This window comes from Ziziphus jujuba, chromosome 2 (assembly GCF_031755915.1).
Source record: "Ziziphus jujuba cultivar Dongzao chromosome 2, ASM3175591v1".
In the NCBI taxonomy this organism is placed as follows: domain Eukaryota; kingdom Viridiplantae; phylum Streptophyta; class Magnoliopsida; order Rosales; family Rhamnaceae; genus Ziziphus; species Ziziphus jujuba.
The window spans coordinates 4,784,384-4,801,979 of record NC_083380.1 but is presented as its reverse complement, the minus strand read 5'-3'; the positions used below and the strand labels follow the sequence as shown (position 1 = coordinate 4,801,979).

Sequence of the window (17,596 nt, the reverse complement as noted above, 5' to 3'; positions counted from 1 at the left end):
AGTCTATTTTTAAATATTTGTTTCATCGGGGCCCAATAGTTAGAATGTCTGAGTGTGCACATTTTTTTGTTATATTTATTTATCTCCTTTCTTCGTCACTAAATTGAAATAAAAATAAGCTTCTCTCTCTCTGCTATGCTGAGAAATGCTCGCCGCTTGATCAAACTGTCCTACGCCTCGGCGATCGCCGCCACGTGTATCTCCTCCACACCCCGATTCGCCTCCGCTTCTTCTTCTTCAGCTTCCAACTCAGTCTCCGCCATGGCCGACCTCGAAACCCTAAAGACCAGGGTCTGCATCATCGGAAGTGGTCCAGCTGCCCACACCGCTGCCATTTACGCCGCTCGCGCCGAGCTCAAACCAATCCTCTTTGAAGGATGGATGGCCAACGACATCGCTCCCGGCGGCCAGCTCACCACCACTTCCGACGTCGAGAACTTCCCTGGGTTCCCGGAAGGAATCCTCGGCATCGAAATCACAGACCGTTTCCGTAACCAGTCTCTCCGATTTGGCACTCAGATTTTCACCGAAACCGTTTCGAGCGTCGATTTCTCGGGCTCTCCTTTCAAGGTTTTCACCGATTCTAAAGCCGTCCTAGCCGATTCCGTCATCGTCGCTACCGGCGCGGTTGCCAAGCGCCTTCTCTTCCCCGGCTCCGGTGAAGGAGAAGGTGGGTTCTGGAATCGAGGAATTTCGGCCTGTGCTGTTTGCGATGGTGCCGCCCCGATTTTCCGGAACAAGCCCCTTGCCGTGATCGGAGGCGGCGATTCCGCCATGGAAGAAGCTAATTTTCTTACCAAGTATGGCTCCGAGGTTTATATAATCCACAGGAGGGACACTTTCAGGGCTTCGAAGATTATGCAGAGCCGTGCTCTGAGCAACCCAAAGATCAAAGTGATATGGAATTCCACTGTGGTGGAAGCTTATGGTGGAGAAAGAGGGGTTCTTGGAGGGTTGAAGGTCAAGAACGTGGTCAGTGGGGAAATTTCTGATTTGAGAGTTTCAGGCTTGTTCTTCGCTATTGGGCATGAACCGGCGACCAAATTCCTCGGCGGCCAATTGAAGCTTGATTCGGATGGTTACATTGTGACGAATCCGGGCACGACTCAGACCAGTGTGAAGGGAGTTTTTGCTGCTGGAGATGTCCAGGACAAGAAGTATAGGCAGGCTGTTACTGCTGCTGGAACTGGTTTGTGATCTTCCTTCTTTCGTTTTTCGGTTATTGTATGTTCGTGCTTCAAACTTCAGATGTTGTTAAATTTTTCCTTTGATTTTAATACATTGTTTATGTACTAACATTGACGTATTTGACCACTTACCATTCTATTGTTTTCCAAATCCATTTTGTGATATAATACCCAACTGTTAGCATTTCCATTTTAAATGTAAAATTTGGTGCAAAAATTAGTATTGATAACATTTGCTATCTAGATTCTCTAAGCCTCTACTTTTATGCCATGTTAAAAAAAACTAGCTCATGTTAATTAATTTGAAGTTATAGCAGCATACTTTTCTGAACAAAACCAGGGAAAAGTCAACATTTGCATGAGCTTAGTAGTCTAATTGGTAATTTTAGGGTGTCAATGTTCATATGCTTATGGAATAGTTTTATGGATGAAGTAGAAACCTTCTGGGTAACTGCTGGTCATATGTATTGCTAACTTGATATGGGAAACTTCATTTCTTTTCTGTTGTTCATGTTGGATAGATTTCTGAAAGTGATATCTTGCATTTTTTGTTGCTTTCTTCTTATTATGCTATCTCCCCAACTTGACCTGCATTCAAGGAAGGTGAAATGAGGCTGGCTTAGCAGTCTAGGATGTGTAAATGAGTTGACTTTGAGCTCTGAACTGATTATCATCTTCATAGAGGCTGAAATGTGCTTGATTTTAAGCTGAGTGGATGCTTATTAAGTTTGTTTTCTTGAACATAGGGCTAATCACAATTAGACGTACCTGGCAAATAGGCACTAAAGTTCACCCCGCCTATCTTTACACCCCTTTTTATATTTAATCCAACGGGCTATCAGGATAGGCTTGAGCTTGAGCTTGAGCCTTGAGGTAGGCTAGTATCACTTTGTTCACAAGTCAAGTGAACCTCATTTATGTGTTATCACTTGCTAAATGAGCTTAAACACATGTCTAATTTCATGTCCAAGTTTAACTAAATTTAACTTCAGTCTGCCAAGCTTGACATGAGATAGTCAAGCTTGAAATATTGATGGAGGAAGCATTGTCTTGTGAATAGAGTACTATCGCTAGTAGTCATCCTTTTTTCAAATTATTGTTCTCAATTGATAGTACATATTTTCTTCCATGTAACTTTCTTTTAATCACAATATGATATGTTTGCCTTTGGCGGCATATGGTGCAGGGTGCATGGCAGCTTTGGATGCTGAACATTTCTTGCAAGAGATTGGATCCCAGCAGGGTAAGAGTGATTGACTACCAAGGGTTGCCCAGGGTGTTAAGAAGTCCTCAGTTAGAAGCAAATTTTAATCAGCACAAGGACAAAAAAATTTCACATTACTCTGGGAATCCAATAATAACAATCATTTGTTTGCAAAAGACAGTGAAAAAGAAGATAGATTTGAAGTATATGCTCTACTCTTGATTATTCCGCAATCTTATGCGGGTTTATTTTTTATTGAATTGTTTCAGACTTGATCATTTCAATGATTAAAATAGGCTTATTTATTTTTAATATTATTTTGCAAAAATTTGAAATGTGACAGTAAAATTACATTAGAAGATGGAATAGGTGCAGGAGGAAGTTTGTTGAATTTTAGACGAAAGAAATGCAGGAAATTGCCAATTGCATTGACAAAGAGACTTGAAACTAAATATGAAAAGAGAAACTGCTAAAGCTAACCAAACTCGAGCAATTTTTTATGCTGAATAAAAAGTTGAAGGTAAAAATTGTCCACGGTGCACTTGAATTTGGGAAGAAATTTTGATACTTCAAATGGTTAAATGTATATTTATTATTATTATTATTATTTTACATTTTGAATGATCGATTACAGAAACAAGAAAAGGGTAGCTTTCGGCTTTGAAACTAGGGCGGTGGGATTATGCAACTGATAAGTCTAGAACCATGGATCGAATGATTGTAGTTAAAAAAAGAGTAAACAAGAAGGGAAATCTTAACTCCAAAAATAACATTACGTCATTGTTTACATAAACAACAATGGCTTTTTTCTTTTTTTCTTTTTTTTCTTTTTTTTGGGGTGACAGTAAGTATTTGAACATTAGGGGAATCAAAGACAGCACCCACCATTAAAATAAATAATATGGTTTAATATAACATAATACAACAAACAAAATAAAGAGGCCCAGAGTGTGAGGTCCAGTCCAAAGTGATTTAATTTCCCTTTCAGCCCCAGGCCCATTTTTCTTTTAATAGGTTATCTTGGGCTATAAAATCTCAGTCCAAACCGAATGCAGTCACAAACCGTTATGCCACTTTGAGTCCAGAATCACGAGAGAGGGAGGATTTAATAAAAGGAGGAGGAGAAGGAAGGGGACGACGTCTCTAGGTCTGTGTGCTCAAACTTCACTGTTTGATACAGACGAAGCTCAAGCGCGAGAGAGACAGAGAGAGCTCAAACCTAGCATCGATCCAATGGGTAAGTTCGCTCTTGCTTCTCGCTTACTGTTTCTTCATCATCGCCTTCATCTTCTTTGTATATTTATGTATTTATGTATCGATAGAGAACGGTGCCTTGAATTTGCGAGATTGAAATTAGTCGTAATTTTTTTTTTTTTTTTTGGGTTGGTGTATAAAGTAATGTGTTGGGTTTGTATGCATTGGAATTTGCAGACGCCGATATGGAAGACTACGGGTTTGAGTACTCAGACGAAGAGCCTGAGGAACAAGACGTTGACATTGAGAACCAATATTACAATTCCAAAGGTTCTTTTGCCTTGTTTCTTGCCTCAATCGGCAATTCCCAATTGTTTTTTCTTTTCGTTAACTTCTTTTTTTATGTGGAATAAAAATTCTTCTTCTTCTTTTTTTTTTTTTTTCATTTAAAATTAATTGCTTTTGAATGAATATCCACCCCTAAATTTTCCCATTCTGAACAAAAAAACAAAGGCTTGGTTGAAACGGATCCAGAAGGAGCGCTTGCTGGGTTTGCTGAAGTAGTTCGTATGGAACCTGAAAAGGCTGAATGGTGGGTACCATAAGATTTTCACTTTGGTTGCATAATTACTAATAAGGTTGCTATAAATGTAGTTTTTTGGACCTTTGGAATCTATGCCTTTGTTTCTTTTTTCTGGTTACCCGTAGCAGATTTTGTTCACAATATTTTTGAATGTTTTGGGGACTTTTAAGTTGGTAGTAAAATTTCAATGTTTTTTCTTGGTCATGAGAGAAAACTGGTGTTTAGAAATATGTCGTTTGTAGAAGATATAATTTTCTTTTGGGCTGGGATAGTTTTTAGTTTAATCATTAATTGTTGTTTATCTGTTGCCAGGGGATTTAAAGCTCTGAAGCAAACTGTCAAGCTCTATTATCGTTTAGGGAGGTATAAAGAAATGATGGATGCTTACAGGGTGATGTTGACATACATCAAATCAGCTGTCACACGAAACTACAGTGAAAAATGTATCAATAATATTATGGATTTTGTTTCTGGTTCAGCTAGTCAGAACTTTAGTCTCTTACAAGAATTTTATCAAACCACTTTGAAGGCTCTTGAAGAAGCAAAGAACGAGGTCGGAATAAAATAGTGATTTTGTTTACACTATCTTTTTATTCAAAATGCTAACCTTTTTTATCTTGTTGTGTAGAGACTATGGTTCAAGACGAATCTTAAGCTTTGCAAGATCTGGTTTGATATGGGTGAATATGGGCGTATGAGTAAGGTAACTTGTGTGGTGATACCTATTAGGATATTTTATGATTCTGATATCTGGTGGTGACAATCATGAGAATGACTTGTGTTGTATAATCAGATTTTGAAGGAACTTCATAAATCTTGTCAAAAGGAAGATGGTACAGATGATCAAAAGAAAGGAAGTCAACTTTTGGAGGTATATGCAATCGAGATTCAGATGTACACTGAGACTAAGAATAACAAAAAGCTCAAGGTATGGAATTTGACTTTGCTTTGCGTGCGAACTTTCATTTGATTCAGGGTTAAGGTTGATGTAGAGCCTATAAATTAAGTTTCCAACAATCATTAGTGGCAGGGCTTTAGAGTAGGTACATTAGCTTTTTTTGGGCATGAAGCTAGAGGGAATCTGGACAATTGTGTATACAGATTATTATTTGAGATTCTTTACTTTTTTTCCTTAGGTTTCTGTTCACTATTTTGAATTCATTTGACATCCGGGTGAATGCAGCAATTATACCAGAAAGCTCTCGCAATAAAGTCTGCGATACCCCATCCTCGAATTATGGGAATTATACGTGAGTGTGGGGGCAAGATGCACATGGCAGAGCGCCAGTGGGCGGAGGCCGCAACAGATTTTTTTGAAGCATTTAAGAACTACGATGAAGCTGGGAACCAAAGGCGCATACAATGCTTAAAGTATGAAGTAGTGCAATTTAGATTTTTCTCTTTTCTGCAGTCCATAGCAATAGTTATGCACTTCCAGATTGATCTGTTATCGTATCTTGCCTTGCTCAACAGATATTTAGTTCTAGCTAATATGCTGATGGAATCTGAAGTTAACCCATTTGATGGTCAAGAGGCAAAGCCGTAAGTTCTGATAAGATGTGTTCCTTGGTTTGCATATGGTTCTCTTCTTTTTTCTGATGTCACCCTGCAGGTATAAAAATGACCCTGAGATTTTGGCAATGACAAATCTGATAGCAGCATATCAAAGAAATGAGATACTGGAATTTGAGAAAATTCTCAAGGTATGGTTATTGCACCCAAGCTTGTTGTTGTTTTGGAATTTGCCTTTCTCTGTTGATTCTATTGTCCTGTCTTGATCATGTGCTGCTTTTATGCATTCTGTTATGTATGCAGTTCTTTATCTTTCCTTGGCCTTTTCCTTTTCTCTGATTTAAAGTTTCTGTAATACTTTCTTCAGAGTAATAGGAGGACAATAATGGATGATCCATTTATTCGAAACTATATTGAAGATCTGTTGAAGAATGTCAGGACACAGGTGTTACTTAAGCTGATCAAGCCTTACACAAGGATCCGCATTCCTTTCATTTCAAAGGTGCTCTTGTTATCTCTTCAGTAACATTTGCTTGGCAGTATCTTTTAGGCTCAACTATAGTTTTTGTAGGCAGTGAATGAGGATGATGTCAACTGTAAACTTACTGAACTCTTTTTCAACTTTCAGGAGCTTAATGTCCCAGAAAAAGATGTTGAGCAGCTCTTGGTTTCACTGATTTTGGATAACCGAATTGATGGACATATTGATCAAGTGAACCGGCTATTAGAACGGGGTGACAGGTTTGTTTTTTTTCTCTGTATGTAATCTATGTTTATTATGGAAGCAATGCTAAAATTGTCACGCTATAGTTACCAATCACAATCATTACCATTGTCTTCTTCATTATGCCAGGTCAAAGGGAATGAAGAAGTACACTGCTATAGATAAATGGAACACACAGCTACGAACACTTCATCAAACTATCAGCAACCGAGTATACTGAGAATAATTGCACATGAAAATGGCTTTTATATTGGCTTTATATTTTGTTTGGCAACGTGCTCAATTTTCTATTACTGTATCGTGACTACTAGTTAAATCCAGCTTTACCTGTTTGAAGGTCAAAATTACTGTTGGATGAGCTGTGAATATAAGTGTTTTTTAACTATATAATTTTTGTCTTTGGTAGCTAGTACATTTTACCCTGTAATGACAATATTACATTTTAAAGTGAAGTTTTGGGTCGAGTTTGCCCCACCGTTTACATATTGGTATGGTTTGTAGGTATATCGATCCTAGTTTGTTAATGAAGTTGGTATTAGGGATAATCTTTTTCTGCTTGACCAGATAACAGGAAGGAAAAAAAATTCTCCTCTTTCTTTTGGGCTGGGAAAAAAAAAAAAAATCTACCTTGTTTCCTGAACATTACACGCAAAATTTTGCTGTTACATTATCATATCAATCTGTAACACAGGTTTCTCAGTTATTATTATATAATGAATGAAAGCTATGAGTTACTTTTAGGTAGCACGAAATTTTCATAACTCTCCATTTGAGCGGGTCTGTGACGTTATATCCCCATTTTGACCATTTGCAAGATCGTCCATTTTTGTGTCTTCATCTGAAACGGTTTCATGTGGCTTCTCTGCTGCATTGGTGGCAGGTACGTCACCATCAGGTCCGATGTTACCTTCGGCTGCTTCGTGCCCAGATGTTGTATTTCGCTCATTGCTCTGCTCCTCAAATGCGCCCATCGGTGGAGCAGCTTGTCCTGAATAAGGCATGTACTGAGCAAAACGTGCCTGAAACAATTGGGATCCATAATATTTTAGTAAAATAAATGAGACTGCAAAAAGTAATGAAAGACAATGATTAAAAACATAGCCAAGGTACTTCAGACGCTGATCTATCGGGCATGATGTTTGAGCACAATCACTTAAATACTTAGAACCATAGTCTAATTGACAAATTTTTTCGTCCTCGCATTTGATTTGCCAATGCATTTGATTTCCTCTAAGACTGGCAATACTATTAAATATCAGGCTATAAGCACGATGCAAATTGTTTTCAACCATTAGTTCACCATGGATCATATGGGTTTATGCTCGAGATCCTCATCGCACCTTATTGCTCACACCTAGAATAAATCACAATGATAAATCTATAGAAGCATCTTTAAGCTTGCCTCAAAAGCTACTTTTGAGACTGCCAAGTGCCAACACCTAACTTCAACTTGGGATCTTCCCACTTCAAAATATAGCATCAGCTCTACCTATAAAGATACCAAGTATCTCAACCCAAGGGATATACCTGATAAAGCTGCTGGTAGATACTGATCATCTCTTCAACACCACTAACTAGATGCATTGGACCAGTGTCTTCAACATGACGCTCTGTATATGATGAAACCTCATTTAAGGTGACACCAAGGCGGTCAGGTCTTTCAAGCAGAAGTTGGAATGTAGGTTGTAGTTCATAGCATTGTTCAAACAAAGAACGGCGACAAAACACATAGAGACCCAGCCGAGCACGAGACATGGCAACAACCAATCTTCTTACGTCACGAAGGTGACCCACAAACCGAGTACGCACAAGTGACAGCAATATAAAGTCATTCTGCTGACCTTGAAATTTATCAACTGTTGTAACCTGCAAGAGAGACATTAGCAAAAGCAGTACATATCAGAACAGAAAGTTATATAGAATTGGCACATATGTTTCATGTCCCAAATAGCATCAACAACCACACTAAGGCAACAGTCAATTTCATGACAAGGCCATAAAGTTATGGTTAATGAGGCCGGACGTCCAAAATCAGATCTCCCAAGATTATGAATTTTGAAATACAGTTTCTCAGAGATGAAATCAATTTGACAAGGTGATGACCTGATGGATTATCTAAATAGCTCATATTTTACAATTGTAAGGTAGAAGTGGTTATCTGGAAGCCAAAAAGGTAAAAGTGGTTATCAAACCTTGCTTGGGGGACCAATGAAGTCATATGGAACACATCGTCTGTTAATCACATCACGGATCAAAAGCTTCTGCCCATTGTACGTCGTCAAGATCGATATCTTATTTGCAGGATACCCTAGCAGACGCATGTAAATGTAGACACTGACAACATACTCAGCTTCTCCCTCATTTTGGTAGAACCAAGGTGAAGGGGCATTCTCACCTCTCCCATGGTAATCTGGAACATCTACCAATTGGTATTCATATGAAAACCCTGCATTTGCTCTATGGAATATGGCAGCCTCTTTTACATAAGGGAGGTCCCCCAGATCTCTGTATCTCCAGTTGTAAAGTCTGGCTATACTTGGCCTGGCTCTACCTTGGGCATTAAGTTCAATATAAGGAATGCCCAAACGAACAAACCTTGTAAAGAGACTCTGATCCATGTGGCTATACTTTTGGAAAGCCATATTCTTAACAACAGGAGGCAACTGGTGATGATCACCAATAAGAATGCAGCGCTTAAGCCTAGCATAACCATCTTCCTGTCTCTGAAGCAACATTGGGATGAAAGTTTCAATCTCCAAAATCTGAGCACTTTCTTCCATCAACAAATTGTCATACTTGAAACCTAACTGAAGAAAATCCTTTCTCTTTAAAGCTGCATGAGTGCAAGTCATGGCAACAATCTTTGCCTGCTTCGTCATGAGATAATTTGCTCGATCAGCTGTTGACTTGAGTAATTCAAATGCCCTACACTCTTCAAGCTCTCGAAACATTGTCTTGAGATGACGAAAGCACCCTTGAGCTGCCCGCATGTCTTTCTCAAATGACTCACCTGTAAAGACTGGATGTGGTGAATTGGAGAAAAACTCCTTGAAAGGGAAGCGGTCTTTAACAAATGATGGTTTATCTTTATTCTCTGCACATGCAGCCTGGAATTGTTCCCAGCGGGAGTATACATGAAGCAACCAAAAGTACCCAGCAGTTTCACAGGTATAACCTACATCCTCAGGCAGTTGGAGAGATCTTGCCAGCCTCTCAACTTCACTAAGTAATTCTAACCGCCTTACAAGCATAGCATTCACACGGCCTTGCCGGCTGAAGTCAAGATCAGTCGCTAGCTCTTGCTCACCTTGACCAAGTCGAAGAAGATAGCGTGCAGGAACATCTCTCTGAAACAAAGAACTTTTGTGAACTATATAACAAATGTACAAATTGCAAGGCTATTTACAGTGCTATAGACTAATAGGTACTGTTTTCAATTTCAGCAAATGGAAAGCCAAATGACTAAGATTATCCATGCACATCAAACAGAGGAAAGGGGTTCCTCCCTAGATGATTAATATTTTGAAACACAAACCTGCATTATCTTCTCAAAAAGGTCATTCAGGGCCTGGTTTGAATGAGTGATTATCAAAGTTCTCTGAGAAGGACAATTATGATAAAGAACATTCAGGATTTGCACAGCGGTATCAGTCTTTCCTGTACCAGGAGGACCTACAACCATTGTCAGACCTGGCTGGATACCCGAGATGATTGCTCCAACCTACAGATCAGAAAAAAACCAAAAGTTCTTAGTTAGGCATCAGCTTGTATTTAGTGTGTGAACTTTACAATCCATCTTCATGACGTGCAAACAAATAAAGCATCTCTTGTAGCAAGTATATAAACATGATAGCATGTTGAAAGGATTCAAGAAATAGAAGAGTATCACTGATCTGCATATCATGTTTAGTACTTATTAGTAAACTACTACCAATTTCAAAAGCTTTGACCTCAGATCAAATATTTGAGAAACCTCAGAATAAACATTTTTATAGAATAACTGTGCAATATACAAAGGCAACAAAAATTAAGCTCAAGAAGTTGGTGCTACATAATTGGTAGAGCACAGCATGCAAGTGGAGTTCACCAAAAATAGCAGAGAATTACAAGTAGATTTTGTAACAGGATTTCAACTAATAAAAATTTCTCCTATTCAATAAAATTTCCATTCTATAAACAGCAAATAACAATTTTCAAACTTGTAAAAAGAATAGCATAGCACCTGTATAGGAGTAAATCTAACTGAGTTTTGTCTTGGCTGATCTTGGGGATAAGGACCCGGGTCAGGAGGAGTATATGCCTCAACAATAAGTTGTTCTTTCTCACCATCAGCATCTGTCGCAGAGACATCAATTTCAGTAGTCGACATCTTATTCCCTGGAAGGGCATGAGTACTGCTTTTCAGCCTCTTCGGAAGCCTGATTCTGAACGGAGGCCTCGGATCCAAGTTTTCAGTACCAGCCGAATTTGTAAAACAAACCTAAAAGTGGGGCATGAAATAGAGAAACTATTCAGTCACATTGTTCTCCCAAAAAAAAGGGAAAAAAGAAAAGAAAATTAACGCATCAAAAGCCAAAATATCAGAAACCTGATAATCTGTAAAACACTCCTTCAGGTGGTCTGCATCAAGAAAAGTATCTTTGAAATCTACGGTTTCCAGGAGATCAGGCATATTAGTCCACTGTGCTGCAGAAGGATTTCCGTAGCCCAAGAATATGTTGTGCAACCAATCAGGAACAATACAATACTCATTCATAAGATCTCTTATGGATTCTAAAATTGCTTTGAAATTGTTTTCCTTGGGTTTCCTCCTCATCAATATATTGAATGTACCATATACATCACCTATACCTCTCTCTGCAATATTGCTGACGTCCATTTGGTATTGTGCTGTATCTAAAGCAACAGTCACAGTTCTCAGTTCTCCTTTTGGAGGCTTCCACTCATCCCTTTTGATTCTCCCAGTGAAATCATTCATTAGAGTTCCCTCCTCATCGCGAACCTCAATAATTTCACATCCCCTTACACACTGCAGACCAAGCCTTTGTGGCACACTAGCCTTGGCAGCTTCTTCCACACTAAGCGGCTCAAATGTAGGCTGAATAGAAAGTAAAAATAGGACATCATGCTCTTTAAGAGCATTCCATTCTGACCTTATCTGTGCTTTATAACTGGAAATGCTAAAAGTGACCTCTGCTGTCACAGAAGCTGGCTTAACTTCTCCAATGTTTGGCTGTTTTACCTCAGTGATCTTAAATTCTTTAATTGGCACAGCCATTCTTGACCAGCCACGAAATGCAGTGTTTCCCTCATTATTAATGTAGGCAAGAAGATGTGGTACAGCTTCTTGAATATCCTCACGAATTTCATATGTTGACTCAAGACGAAAGAGATTGAAATTTCTCAAAAGATAATCATGGAGTGTTAAAAATTGTAAATTAAGTTTTGGAAGAGCTAGACAACCTTCTCCAGAGTAATTAATGCTTGGCACCAGACTTTCATCCCACATAATCTGCTCATTTGGATAAAGAGGAAGAGCATTTATGGCTTCTTTTTGAGACTGTCGTTTCTCAAAAAAGGAAATCATCACTTCAATGAGAAAATCGACTCTGTCTGACCAAGGATCATCTGTTGAGATAAGTTTGAGCTGCATCAAGGAGGAAAAATGTTTATTTTTAAGATGATCAAAGCCAAAAAGATGTCATCAGGTCAGGCAAACAGGGAAAACCCAATATAAACCCATGAACCTATCATATGCAACATACCTTATGACAAACCAAATCTTTCAACTCTTGAGGAGAAAGTACAGACAGCTTCTTAGAGAGATCATTACGCTTGTGAATTGCACCAATGTTTGCCATTGCAAGCTCTCTTAACTACAACCAAAGTGGGAAAAAAAAGTTGAGACATTAATAGCTTGCCACCCAAAACAACAGTAGTTCTAAAGAAGCACCAATCTATTTAATTCTATGACTTCTTATACACTGACCTTGGGAACCTTTTTAAAAGCAAGCAGCTGGAAAGACTGGAAGCGATCATAATGAGATTGGAGCACCTCATCATCAGTCAATTGTGTCCCACCATGATCATTAATCTCAAATCCTTCATAAAACTGCAGCAAATCAACCAGTTGAGCAAAAAGTTTGCCCTTTTCATGTTTATAAAGAGCACTTAAGTGGCATTTGGACACAACCGCTACATCAGCAACAAGAGGCCTCAAATACCTGCAGCCATATCAAAGGGAGAACAAGAAAGTAATTAGTAAGCACAACCACAATATGCTCCATAGCTAGGAACTCTACATGCCATCATAACACCACATTAATGCCTTTTTTTTTTATGGAAACATTGATGCCAATTTAGAAAAGCCTCAATGTTTTGTTTGATGCAATTTATTTTTTGAGGCAGGAATAATGGTTACCTCATTATTGAAACAAACCATGGAAGGGAAACGGAAGAAGGAAAAGAATTGTGTTAAAAAAAACTGAAATGAAGGTATAGGATGGTGAAGAACAGGACAAAATCCCCTAAGCTCTCTCCATGACACATTTGCACATGTCATTGGACAACATCCCCTAAGCTCCCAAAACTAAGACAAACTGGGATTAGTTGAAAATGAACTGAGAAAGAAACCTGAAAAACCCACCCACGAGGCCAAAAGTACTGAAAATAAATTAAAAAAGAAGAAGACAGAACACAATTGCAGGATGAAACTCACCTCCTTGTTGGCAGTTGGCTTAGAAGGTCAATAAGAAATTCCATAAACCTCTCACAGTACAAGACACAAGCATCATCAGCTTGTTCCAATCTATTGACATCAAGAGGTTCATCATCTCCATTGATATACTGTTCAGTAGGGAAAACCTTGGAATTGAGTATCTAGCACAAATAAAAAAAGCAGGCATTAATTCCTTGAACACAAAGGAAAAATTCAAAATCCACAATAACACTAAGTAGTAAGTACAAAACACAACCTCCAGAAACTCATCAATGAGATTTCTCAGAAACTTCACTTCAAGTGTAGATGTAGGATCAAAATGCTCGCCTCGTTTCATAGCCTCCTTAGCCTCCCTTTTTATCATCCTCTTCCATTTCTTGATCAAATCTGTATTAAAACAAAGCTCCATCTGCAGATAAGACAAGAAAATCAAAAACCGAACTAAAAGCAAGTAGAAGAAATTCAAAAATAATAAATACAGATTTTCAAATGGACCATTCAAGTCTTACCTGAAAACGACCGTAAGACAAACTATGCCAGGATTGTAAACTTGCCAATCTAAGAATAGTCTCACTTACTAGCTCATCTTCCAAGCTCTGTCAAAGAAGATACCCATAAATAGTGAAAGAAAGAAAAGATGCATAATTCAAATGAATATAAAGGGATACAAAATTAGTGAACATAAACATCAGTCACAAAAATAACATATTTACTTGCTAATGGGGAGCAAATCGAACAAGTCTTTCTACTCTAGGTATATCAAATAAGAACATAAATTAGGATGCTAGTAACAATCTCCTACCTGGAAGGCATTAATCATGAAGACTAGATAGTTTGTCTTTTCTGCAATACTTAATTCTCTTCCCTGCAACCACATGGAAACAACAACTTTAATGGTCTGTTTAAAGGACCTAAATAATTTCATAGATGCTATAATTTTCACTGCATGGCTTTTCACTTGAAAACATAAAAGCAGTAAATATTGAGCGATGAGCATCACACAAGCAATAACATTAGAGCTAGAAATTTTTAGTGTTTTTTTAGTCTTAAATAGAAGCCTAGGAACGACAATCTGACTTGTATTTCTAAAATCCACACAAAAGTTCAGAGCATGCATATGTGAGAAGAAGGATCATTTGAGTTTCGAATGCACATAAAAGGACAAAGGGAAACAACCATTATGATCACTTATCTAAAACTTGTAAGAAGCATAATATTTAAGTTTCTAAGATTAAGAAACCAAAAAAACAAAAAAAAACAAAAAAAAAGCAAAAAAAACAAACACAAACCCACAAACCTCTTTAAGTCGAAGAACCCTCTCAAGGAATCCTTTGAACACATCTTTTCTGTCATAAAAGCAAACCCAAGCTGCCACATTCTCTCGAAACTGCAAGAGAAAATGAGATATTAGAAACCAAAAATAAATAAAAAATACAAACCAACCCAGACCTAAATTCACAAAATGCAAACCAACCTTTTCATTAATCATCAGTATCATCGACATAACATGCTCGAACGTTGCCGTCTGAGGATCAAAATTCGGCCATAGATAATTCTCCAAATACTGACTGACCTCCAGAATCATAACCCTCTGCAAAGGAACGGGTTTTCTCTGACCCTCCTTGATCAACAACTCCGTTTCATAAATCTCCTTCACCAATTCCGGGTCGAATGGCTTCTTGGGCGTCACTGAGTCACCGGCTTTCGCCCAATTAGCCGTTGCAATCTTCGTGAGCCGGTCTCGCTGAATCTCCGAAAGAGTAATTGAGCTCGGCACAGTCGAACCGGGTTTGGATTCAACCGGTTTATCGGCGACTTGGTGGGATACCTCGACCGGGTACTCAGCGACTCGGTGGCGCTTGAAATCGAACACTCCCGTTCCGTACACCTTCGTCATTGTTAAGCGAAGCTAGGGCTTTTACAAATGAAGAACGAAAAAAATAATAATAAAAAATGGATGATAAATTTTCCGAGAAAACTTGCAGGGTTTTAGAGTTTTGAGCTTTAGGGTTTTGGATTTTGGCTCTAAGCAAAGAGAAAGAGGCAGGGGCACAAGCAAAAGCGAAGCTAAGCTACTTGTTCTAGCAACAAGATAGAAAACAATGGGCGCCAAAAGATCAAGCTTGCCCTTCAGCCGCAAAAATGGCGGTCCACAAGCTATAATTGGAGTCGGTTCGTAATTTTGATTTTGATGAATCTGATTTTTTTTTTTTTTTTTTTTCACTACTTGAGAAAGTGATGCTAAAAAATTATTTAAATATATTTTGGCTTTTTTAGACTATATTATAGTTTGGTTTTCTTTTTGCTTCTTTTTTTTTTTTTTTTTTTTAACAAAATGATGTTTGCTTTTAATTCATATATGTATATTTTTATTTATGATATGATATAGTAGCGCCTCAATTCCAGTTTTTTGTTTGGACTTGATAAAAAAAAAAAAAATGAAAATTTTGGTCAAAAAATGTCGTATAAAACTTCAGTCAAAATAAAAAATATATATTAATTTTTAAAAAAAATAAGAAAATAAGAAGGGAAAAAAAAAAAAGATTAACTTACTTTGAAATTGACAAACCAAAATATAAATACATTTCATTCAATGCATAATATTGAAAAACAAACCTAGAATCGATTTTTTTTTTTAAATAATCTATTTAATGTAAACAAAATGTCAATAACAAACTAAAAAAATAAACAAATATTAAATAAAGTATTAAAAAATGCTAATAAATGCTGTTTAAGTAGATATACACGAAGCACATAAGGTAAAAAGATTAATGCTTTTCATTTAATGCATAATATTTGAAAATGAAACTACTATCAAATCATTAAAGAAGGAGAGAAATCAGGAAGTCAGCCAAGTCGACCACCACCGTTGGAGGAGAGTCACTACTTGACAGCCAAAGGTAAGTGCCTCTAAATTTTCTGCTTCATCTTCTTTTGCTTCATAAAAGGAATTCTTTTTTTTTTTCTTTTTTCCGTGTTTACCATTTATGATCAGAATGATTTTGTTTTCAAATCTGTACATGGGTTATGATCTCCATAGCTTAATCTATCTGTGGAAAATGTGTTTGTCAAGGCTCTACTATTTCTCCTCCTGTTACTTAAAAACTAAGACCTACTCTTGCGGCTAAGACTAATTGGCCATTCTTGAGCCTTCAAATCTTGTTGTCAGATTGTCATGTTTGCATTTTGGTGTTTCTGATAATATATTTGACAGAATTCAATATATAATTCCATGTCTATGCCTTATGAATCAAATTAAAGAAACATTGGATTTTTCAGGCCCATCAGCAACAACATTCAAGATTTAATTTAAACACTGCCTTAATCTTCCCAACACATATTGGCCATAGCCTATGAAAGAAAAAGGTAATCAATGTCTAGCCAACAGTGTTTCTGATGCCTAAAAACGAAACAAAAAGTCTTATTTCCTTGAGATATCAAAACAGCTTGTTCTACAGATTGAGTGAATTTTTGTAGTTAGTTCTATAATGACTATGATAGAATTCCTTAGTTTTTGGTATCAGATTTTCTTACATGTATCTTTGTTTAGCTTACTTGTTTTCCCTAAGATTATTGGGGTAAGTGGCATTACTTGAATTTCCTATTCCACCAACACGGAGAAAAAGTTTGTTTAGTTGTTGTGCAGGACAACCATGACCAACATGTCTCTGATGTGAAAACCTTGGTGGTGAATCAAACACTTGTTACCTCCAATGTGAGGTCACCAAAGAGGACGATGTTTAGTCGATAAATGTGGCAACTTGATATCATTGTCAACAACGCCGGTGTGTCATTTTCACGCTACAAAGACAAATGCAATATAGACATGTATATCAGAGTTCAACAAGGTGTTTGACATAAATGTAAAGAGGATCTTTGTGGGAAACGAAACATGCAGCAGCTAGAACAATGATATAACGGGTAAAGAAAAGGATCTATAATTTCTATCTGCAGTGTTGCGGGTGACATTGGAGCCGTTGGTCCAGATTTACACACAGCTTCCAATTATGAATACTGGGGGTTCACCAAGGAATGTTGCTTCTGAGCTAGGACTTCATGGGATTCATGGCAACTGTTGGCTTACTATGCAATTGCAACTGGCATTGTTGTGGCTCACTTGGGCAGACCCTGTGGCACATTTTTGTAACTTAGCTGTGAGAGACATGCTATCTTGCAGGTTGTGGAATTGAAAGTTGATGATGTGGCTAATGCTGTACGTACTGTTCTTAGCTAGCTAGTGATGTATCAAGGAATATAAGTGGAGAAAATCTATGATGAAATGTTTGCTAACTTTTCACAATATCTGGTTAATAAGGCTGCTTACTATGAGCAGCTGAGTTGAAATCTTTTGGGTTGTGGAATTGAATCTGAATTAGGAAAGCATTAGGTAAACAAAAACTATATTCATGTCGAACCATTGTTGTTGTATAAGTTTCTGCTGGTTTCGTTTCTCAATGTACAATTTTGATTGGAC

The 17,596-nt window shown here is 37.6% G+C and overlaps 3 protein-coding genes across 3 annotated transcripts; 2 read left to right on the top strand and 1 right to left on the bottom strand.

Moving 5' to 3' along the window:
• Window positions 1–2,703, top strand: LOC107417882 (thioredoxin reductase 2). The gene is made up of 2 exons (XM_016026536.4): window positions 1–1,189; window positions 2,374–2,703. The coding sequence occupies exons 1-2, from the start codon at window positions 136–138 to the stop codon at window positions 2,442–2,444; spliced, it is 1,125 nt and encodes a 374-aa protein (XP_015882022.3). The 5' UTR covers window positions 1–135; the 3' UTR covers window positions 2,445–2,703.
• Window positions 2,704–3,467: 764 nt separating this feature from the next.
• Window positions 3,468–6,885, top strand: LOC125422242 (COP9 signalosome complex subunit 2). The gene is made up of 12 exons (XM_048472907.2): window positions 3,468–3,628; window positions 3,823–3,915; window positions 4,099–4,177; window positions 4,481–4,721; window positions 4,797–4,871; window positions 4,962–5,096; window positions 5,352–5,539; window positions 5,642–5,710; window positions 5,781–5,871; window positions 6,048–6,182; window positions 6,309–6,421; window positions 6,534–6,885. The coding sequence occupies exons 1-12, from the start codon at window positions 3,625–3,627 to the stop codon at window positions 6,622–6,624; spliced, it is 1,314 nt and encodes a 437-aa protein (XP_048328864.1). The 5' UTR covers window positions 3,468–3,624; the 3' UTR covers window positions 6,625–6,885.
• A 161-nt stretch (window positions 6,886–7,046) lies between these two features.
• Window positions 7,047–15,318, bottom strand: LOC107417756 (uncharacterized). The gene is made up of 14 exons (XM_048472906.2): window positions 14,597–15,318; window positions 14,420–14,509; window positions 13,925–13,987; window positions 13,632–13,718; window positions 13,379–13,531; window positions 13,123–13,283; window positions 12,394–12,628; window positions 12,170–12,280; window positions 10,993–12,051; window positions 10,627–10,884; window positions 9,940–10,125; window positions 8,597–9,751; window positions 7,932–8,270; window positions 7,047–7,423 (listed from the first exon to the last, which is right to left on the bottom strand). The coding sequence occupies exons 1-14, from the start codon at window positions 15,017–15,019 to the stop codon at window positions 7,160–7,162; spliced, it is 4,584 nt and encodes a 1,527-aa protein (XP_048328863.2). The 5' UTR covers window positions 15,020–15,318; the 3' UTR covers window positions 7,047–7,159.
• Between the last annotated feature and the right edge of the window lie 2,278 nt (window positions 15,319–17,596).

What these genes read in the sequence shown, in the direction of transcription:
- LOC107417882 (XM_016026536.4), top strand. Translation starts at nt 136, where the DNA reads ATGCTGAGAAATGCTCGCCGCTTGATCAAACTGTCCTACGCCTCGGCG. An exon ending in TGTTACTGCTGCTGGAACTG is followed by an intron (nt 1,190 to 2,373) that starts GTTTGTGATCTT and finishes CATATGGTGCAG; the next exon opens with GGTGCATGGCAGCTTTGGAT.
- LOC125422242 (XM_048472907.2), top strand. An exon ending in GAACCTGAAAAGGCTGAATG is followed by an intron (nt 4,178 to 4,480) that starts GTGGGTACCATA and finishes ATCTGTTGCCAG; the next exon opens with GGGATTTAAAGCTCTGAAGC. An exon ending in GATGGTCAAGAGGCAAAGCC is followed by an intron (nt 5,711 to 5,780) that starts GTAAGTTCTGAT and finishes GTCACCCTGCAG; the next exon opens with GTATAAAAATGACCCTGAGA.
- LOC107417756 (XM_048472906.2), bottom strand. Translation starts at nt 15,019, where the DNA reads ATGACGAAGGTGTACGGAACGGGAGTGTTCGATTTCAAGCGCCACCGA. An exon ending in TCATGATTAATGCCTTCCAG is followed by an intron (nt 13,719 to 13,924) that starts GTAGGAGATTGT and finishes CTTCTTTGACAG; the next exon opens with AGCTTGGAAGATGAGCTAGT. An exon ending in TCTACCAGCAGCTTTATCAG is followed by an intron (nt 7,424 to 7,931) that starts GTATATCCCTTG and finishes CAATTGTTTCAG; the next exon opens with GCACGTTTTGCTCAGTACAT.